At 33.4% G+C, this 7,852-nt stretch overlaps 2 protein-coding genes across 2 annotated transcripts; both read right to left on the bottom strand.

Moving 5' to 3' along the window:
- Nucleotides 1-341: 341 nt before the first annotated feature.
- LOC110887588 lies at nt 342-890 on the bottom strand. The gene has a single exon (XM_022135167.1). It carries the CDS (start codon nt 888-890, stop codon nt 342-344), a length of 549 nt encoding a protein of 182 aa, XP_021990859.1.
- Nucleotides 891-4,240: 3,350 nt separating this feature from the next.
- LOC110889250 (serine/threonine-protein phosphatase PP1 isozyme 3) lies at nt 4,241-7,632 on the bottom strand. Its single transcript, XM_022136757.2, has 3 exons — nt 7,330-7,632; nt 4,894-5,453; nt 4,241-4,628 (listed from the first exon to the last, which is right to left on the bottom strand). Exons 1-3 carry the CDS (start codon nt 7,502-7,504, stop codon nt 4,416-4,418), a joined length of 948 nt encoding a protein of 315 aa, XP_021992449.1. The 5' UTR covers nt 7,505-7,632; the 3' UTR covers nt 4,241-4,415.
- Nucleotides 7,633-7,852: the final 220 nt, after the last annotated feature.

The following is a 7,852-nucleotide window of genomic DNA, read 5'->3' as shown; positions in this document are numbered from 1 at the left end:
TATCGACCCAAAAGCGAACAAAATTCCCGTCTCCGATGATACCTTTAATATGCCTTTTGACCAGCATGTTCCTGTTACTTAATTCATTCCCAATTTTGAAAATTGCATTCCAAGGACCTGAAATTCCAGCCTTGACCCGAAGAAACGACCAAGTGCTAGATTGATAATGTATAGCCGAGATCACCCTTTTCCATAGACTTCCGTCTTCCATTTTAAACCTCCACCACCAGTTGACAAGGAGGCTTAGGTTCATGTCCCGAAGAGACCCGATACCAGTTCCATCCTTTTCACGTGGCCCGATCACACGCTCCCAACATACCCAATTGGCTTTATTTTTACTTTCATCCCCACCCTAAAAAGAATCGCCTTCTTATTACTTCCAATTTATCCAAAACTCCGATTGGAGCTTTATACAATGAAAAGAAATAAAGTGGTAAACTATCCAAGACGAATTTTAATAAAGTTATTCTACCTCCGATTGAGAGTGTGGACGCCTTCCAATTAGAGAGTCTAGACTTGAGTATTTCAATCACTCCACTCCAATGTCGAGCTTGATTCATGTTGGCACCCACCAAAAGGCCAAGGTACTTACATGGAAACGAGCCGACTTTGCAGTGGATATTATTCGCCATCACTTGTACCGTTGAGGGATCGACGTCGATGCCAAATAGATGTGATTTTTTATGGCTTATTTTCAGCCCCGAAATTAAGTTAAAACCCCGCATAATCCTCACAAGGTTCATAATTGTGTTTTCGCTCCATTCCCCCATGAATACCACGTCGTCCGCATACATTAGGTGAGACATGACAGGACCCCCGTTTGGGAGTTCTATACCCTTGATGAGACCCCCCGAAATCGCCTCAAACATGAAGTATGACAAAGCCTCCATCGCTAATATGAAGATAAAAGGTGATAGCGGATCCCCTTGGCGAACCCCCTATAGAATTGAAACTCTAGTGTTAGTTAGCACCGACGCCCTAGAAGATTCCAAGATACCCCAATCCCATTTCCTCCATCGTCCCCGGAATTCCATTTGAGTCATTACTTTGTCAATGAATTCCCAACTTATTGAGTCGTACGCCTTTTCAATATCTATTTTAAAAATAAAAGATCTTGCTTTCGTTTTCTTCACCCAAGATATGATTTCATTTAGCATTAAAGGGCCATCCAATATGTTCTGGTTTGATAAAAAGCCCGATTGCACATCGGAAATTAAAGTGTCCATCACCTTTTTGATGTAACTTAAGTTGATGTGAGTTTCTTTTTTAATTTTTTTAATTACTTAAACTTTTGTCTTATTAGTGACCAACCTAACTCTAGCTCACCAATAGACATATGGGCTTGTGAGTTTTTCATTACCAATCTTCCTATACTAATAAACAAAAATCTTTTATGGACATATGTCACTTCCTGGTGCTTTCTCACCTTATTTTCTTATTTATCTCTCATATTAAATAATAATAATAATAACGATAATAATAATAATAATAATAATAATAATAATAATAATTTTAAACAAAATATTTGATAAGAATAAATATTTAGATAAGGATAAACATTTGTTTTTATTATGATCATATTAAATAATAATAATAATAATAATAATAATAATAATAATACACAAAATATTAGATAAGAATATATACGTTTATTTTTATTATGATCATATTAAATAAAAATAATAATAATTTTAAACAAAAAATAGTTAAAAATGCATATTTAACAAAGTAAAATGTTATAATAAGTAAATAGTACATTAAAGTTTATTTTTAAAAGATAAATCTTGATAACTGTATGTGTTAACATATGACATTATATATTATTAAACACGTGTAATATATGAGTTTTTTTAAAGTGATATTTTTTTTATAATTTATTATATAAAATTACATTTATGCAAAATAAAAAACAAACAAAAAATTATAATAAGTAAATACTAAATCATATCAATGTTCATTTTTAAAAGATAAATCTTGATTACTGTTTTTATTAACATATGACATTATTTTTTATTATTAATTATATATAATTATATTTTTGCAACCCGTGTAATACACGGGGTTTTAACCTAGTAAATAAATAAATAATGATATTAATAAGATGATGTTACGGTTAACAAGAAGATAGGGGAACATAGCCAAAAACAAATAAAAGATAATGATGAGAGAGAATACCTAAACTAGGAGTGAAAAAACTAAATGAACTTAACATATTTAGTAAGCATAATCAGAAAAGGTAAACTACGTGTAAAAAACCTAAATGAACTTAACATATTTAGTAAGCATAATCAGAAATTATTTTCAAGGTACATCATCGAAAACTAAAAGGTCCACAGTTCAATTCATGCATTGTGCATATATGTTAATGTAATTATTCTAGAAAAAATTAGGAATTCCTATTAAAAATAAGTAAGCATACCCAGAAATCATCCTTAAACTTACACCATGTGTTGTGAAGCCATGAGCGTGGGGCGCTAGCCACGTGGCTGCCACGGTGGCTCGCAAACGCCACAATGGCCAAGCTTCAGCGAGGGCGCGAGCGGAGTCGTGAGGTGGTGGTTGGCGCTATTGGGCAAAAATGGGTCTTTTGAGGTACTATTGGTGAAGTTACCACAGCAAGCTCAAGTGAGGGGGATGCAAGTGGACAAGGTTGTGGTCAGTGCCATGTGTCACAGTATTAGTGGATGAAACCGGGTTGTGGCTTCAGCCACAACACATAGTCTTATCATGAATGGGTTTAATCAATATCTATTCTTCTTTAAAATGTCGACTCAAATAATGTTTTCCCCTTTCCCCTTTTGTTTTCTACAAAACGACTAAACCATCCATCATCCATGACTATATGTTCACATAAAAGCCCACCACCATTTTTTCATGTGTTGAGTGTTGTTATCTATTATTCTGTTCCTCCAAAGACTTTGGCCCAAAAATAAAGTTTTTGGTTCATGCTTGTGGATCTGAGGGCCCATGTGGGTGATGTAAATACAATTTTATTTTTCTGTATATTGATGATCTTTTTAGAACGGCAATTTTTTATGAAAAACACAAAATAAATATGAGTTATTTAACTCTTTAATCAATGGTTTATATACATTTAAATATATATTGTTTATACCTGTGACATGATATGTGTAGGTTATGTAAATACAAAACTATCAAACTTATCTATTTACACATGTGTTATATACATAAGCGAAAAGTCAAACTAATTTCTTCTAGTTACGTACTGATTTCTTGCATATGAGTGGATTATATATTAAAACATAAGCAATCAAATTAATTTATAGAGGAAGGTTTAAAAAAAAAAAAAAAACTCTAAATATTGTGAGAATGAATGAAAAAAAAAAACTCTGTAAACTTGGTCAAAAACAATTCAAATTCAATTTTTTTACTTATCATTATTATTCGAATACAGTGCTAGAAATTTATTTTACACGTTTAAATTTACATGAATTCGTAATCGAGAAAATTTACACGTGTGTAAAAAATCTAATAAGAGTGATTTGATTGGAGAAATGAATTATTTAATTTTGAGAATTCTTTTTTTTTATTTGTATTTTAATTACAACGAGGTTTGTATTAAAAAAGTTGTTTTGATTGTTTTTTCATTCGTTTGCACGGTTCTCGCAATATTAGCGTTCTCAAGATAACCCTCCCCTTAATTTGTATGTGTGTATATATAATATATATATATAGTTTTTTTTTTTCTAATATAACAACATAGATATGATATTTTGTGTTCTTAATTGATCCCTTCGTCCAGGGCCGGCCCTAGGGGTGGGCGGAGAAGACCACCGGCCAGGGCCCGATATCTCGGATGGCACACTATTTTTAGAAAAAACTCGATATGTATACGTAAAAATTTCTTTTTTATAGAGTATACCTATACAAATACTAACATAGGCTCACTTACAAAATTATTTTTATGCTAGCACATTGACATTAGGTTTAGACCTTTATTGAGCCCAATACCCAATTTCGTTAAGGCCTAAGGACACGTTTTTTGGTTATTTTTATGCTAGCACATTGACATTAGGTTTAGACCTTTATTGAGCGCAATACCCAATTTCGTTAAGGCCTAAGGGCACGTTTTTTGGAGCTCGAATAGGGTACACGAATTCTCAGGACCGACCCAGCCTCCGTCCATAGGAAAACTCACATCCTAACATCTTTATTGATATACCAATAAATAAAATCATAAACAAAGTAAAATATATCAATCCAAAACAAACACCAAAAGTAAAAAACTTACAAATATGTACTTCAAACTTTATTAAAGAAACCCTAAATGCCTTACATTCTTACAAATCAATTTCATGGTATCACTTTATATTCGAAATTGGACTATTAACATTTTCTTAATCTTTAAAAACTATTTTGTTGATTGACAGTACAAATTTTACTCATAACAACATTTAGCTGCTGCTGCTGGACATCCCAAAAAGATTGATCATAGATTTTGACCTTGGCTTCTTTTCTGCAGGTTTTAATATTCGGAATGAACACAATAGAGTCTCGTCAACACTTATAAAAGCACCCGCGTTGTCAAATTCACCGCAATAATTAGGAGCCGAAAACACCGTTACTAGTTGTTTGTATGCAAAGAACTCGTACCCATCCTCTACAACCTGCAACAACAAAGTAACACCAAACAGAATTAAAGTCCATTTTGACTTCTAAGGTCAACACAGTATGTTTCTAAATTCGAAATAAACAAAGAACAAGCTATCGATCGAACACCAACATTTCATTATTAGTGACATTTATTACAAAGAAAAGCACAGTCAGGAAATTTAAAAAAAAAGTTGAAAATTTTGTAGGAAATTTGAATATAAATTTTAGCCTGTTTGACCTCAAAAGTCAACTGTATCAGAACATACACAAAAGACAAACCTGGTGAGCGCGACAAATAAGATCAAGATCATGTTTGAGTAAAAACTCCGTGACAACATCAGCACCAAACGTGTACGAAACTCCACGATCATTCATTGCCCACCCTTTGACTTCTTTATGCGGGTCAGACCACAAAAGATCACAAAGCAAACCATTATCGGGCACATCAGCAGGACGTTCCAACTCTCTAATCTGATCCAAGTCATGAAGGTCAGGCGAAAGGCCACCATGCATACACAAAATCTTTTCACTAACTAAAGCTGCAACAGGCAAGCAATTGAAGCAATCTCCGAAGATCTTCCATAACTTAACATTGAATCTTTTTTTACATTCGTCATAGAACCCGTACACGCGGTTTATAGAAGAACACTCGTGGTTTCCTCGCAGAAGGAAGATGTTATCCGGGTACTTAATCTTGTAGGCGAGAAGAAGGCATATAGTTTCAAGGCTTTGTTTGCCGCGATCAACGTAATCGCCAAGAAACAAGTAGTCGGCTTTTGGAGGCAATCCGTCGTGCTCGAAAAGACGAAGAAGATCAGGGTATTGACCATGGATGTCACCTGATAATCATAGATCTGTTGAAGCTTCCAAAACAACATATATCTTAATATTCAAAGTATATTACAACATACAACCCAAAACAACTAAACAAACAAACATACCACCATCCTAGGTAGGCCTGTAAACGAATCGAACGTTTACGAATTGTTTGGCGGGAAGTTCGTTTATTTGAATGAATGAACAAACGTAAACAAAATATTTTGTTCATTTAATTAAACGAACGAACATGAAACATGTTTTGTTTGTTCATTTATGTTCTTGAACGTCCGTTTATCACATATGTTTATGTTCGTTTCTTTATGTTTGTTCGTTTAAATTTTAAATGAACACATAAGTAGTTATATTTATATAATACAAGTAGTTAGAAACCCCCTTTATGGTTATATTTATATAAGGGGAATTGGCCTGTAATAATCCCATCTAGAACTTATTGGTCATTAATAATCCCACCTCGGAATATTCCCCCCACCAGTCCCACCTTTCACCTATTTTTCCTACAATGGTCCCCCGTTAAAAAAACTTAACGGAGTTAAGTTTTTTTTTCCAAATTACAAACAGATTTTTTAGTGCTTTTGATCAGAACAATGATACGAATCCATTGATGTAAAACTTACTTCGAAATGGTGTTCCAAGTTACTTGATTTTGGTTAATTGGAAATTTAAACACCCGAATTGAAGCGCCGTTTTCATCGTTTGGAGCACCGTTTCGAGGCAAGGTTTACACCAATGGACTCGTATCGTCGTTCTAATCAAAAGCCCTAAAAAATCTGTTTGTAATTTGGAAAAAAAGCTTAACTCCATTAAGTTTTTTTAACGGGGGACCATTGTAGGAAAAATAGGTGAAAGGTGGGACTGGTAGGGGGAATATTCTGAGGTGGGATTATTAATGGCCAATAAGGTTTAGGTGGGATTATTACAGGCCAAATTCCCTAAATATAACTAATTAGTAATTGGGCTTTCTAGTAATAAAAAACGGTCTTTCCAATATGATCGCAATTGATCACCAATTTATATATAAAAAAAAAAACTACGTAATCGAATCATGTACATTTAAACAACTAATTAAGATGTGTTTTGGATGAATTGTGATGTATTAGGCTTATCCGTTTGTGTTCATCAATGTTAAATAATGTTCGTTTATGTCTGTTCAATTATGTTCATTTGTGTTGGTTTATGTTTGTTCAATTGTGTTCGTTTACGTTCGTGAACTGTTTGTTTAGGTTTTAAACGAACAAACATGAACATATTCATTTTCTTAATGAACGAACATGAACAAAAAATGTGTTCGATTATATGTTTGTGTTCGTTTACATCCTAATCCTGGGGATAGAGAGGCTGCTCTATAGAGAACCCCTGATAAAAAAATCCCCTTTTTTGACCCTTTTAACATGTGAAGTGTAAAGAACCGGGTAAACAAAACCCAAAGCAGTAAAACCAACAAATGTATCGCCGATCACGGAATAGAATAGAGAGGCTACTTTCATCAAGACCCATATATATTAAAAAATCACTTTTTATTTTTAAACTTTTTTACCATATAAGAGACAAAGAGACTGCTTCTAGCGACACAACAAATTAAAAAAAAAAACCACCTTTTTGACTTTTTTAACATGTCAAGTGTAAAAAACCAAATAAATGAATGCCGCCCACAACCCAAAAAATACAATCTTTTAACTTTTCATCATAATTTCAGTTAAACCAAAGCACAGATTACTTAAATTTTGCAACTTTTTTAGTGGGTTATTTACTTCTTTAAAAGATATTCTATCAACAATCAAAAGAGGGGAAGAATATTCAACCAATAAGAAACAAGCAAGCAAGATTCAAGATTTCAAAAGGGGAAACAGAAAAGCAAAGAAATTGATAAACAGATACCACAAATCTTGATGGGGGCTTGAAGCTCCAACAGATTAGGCTGCTGCAAGAAAATCTCTCTGGAAACAACACAAAGCTGCTTGATTTCTGATTCAGTGAGCTCAAAATGCTTACTGGGTTTAGGCCCAACTTCAAGAAGCCTGTGAATGATGCTATCTACAACAGATTGGTCCATTGTGGTTCATATGTAATTGATTCTGATAATGGGTTTTGAAGGGTGGATTGAAGAGAAGCAAAGAAAACTAATATTTGTGGAAAAACTGGGAAGTCAACGCTCAAGAATAACGGTGGGCGAATGATGGACCGGATAGCTGAATTAGAGGATGTCTTTGACCATTTTTTTTTTATTTTTTAACCATAGTTTATAATGTAACATCAAATATAACTTATAGGACTTTTTTTTTTGAAAATTAAATAACTTATAGGATTTGGAGTTATTAATTTGTATGTAATAATTTGGTAGTTTGTTTCAAGTTATTATTATTGTAGTCATTGTTTTTATAACCGGACTCAACGGGCCGGT

This window comes from Helianthus annuus, chromosome 7 (assembly GCF_002127325.2).
Source record: "Helianthus annuus cultivar XRQ/B chromosome 7, HanXRQr2.0-SUNRISE, whole genome shotgun sequence".
NCBI classification, from domain to species: domain Eukaryota; kingdom Viridiplantae; phylum Streptophyta; class Magnoliopsida; order Asterales; family Asteraceae; genus Helianthus; species Helianthus annuus.
Note: the sequence above shows the minus strand (reverse complement) of the source record. Positions and strands in the feature narration are given on the sequence as shown.

Excerpts from the sequence above, each read along its gene's own strand:
- LOC110887588 (XM_022135167.1), bottom strand. The coding sequence starts at position 890 with ATGGAGGCTTTGTCATACTTCATGTTTGAGGCGATTTCGGGGGGTCTC.
- LOC110889250 (XM_022136757.2), bottom strand. The coding sequence starts at position 7,504 with ATGGACCAATCTGTTGTAGATAGCATCATTCACAGGCTTCTTGAAGTT. Across the intron at positions 5,454-7,329 it reads AGCCCCCATCAAGATTTGTG|GTGACATCCATGGTCAATAC; the intron begins GTATCTGTTTAT and ends TATGATTATCAG. Across the intron at positions 4,629-4,893 it reads TTATTTGTCGCGCTCACCAG|GTTGTAGAGGATGGGTACGA; the intron begins GTTTGTCTTTTG and ends TTGTTGTTGCAG.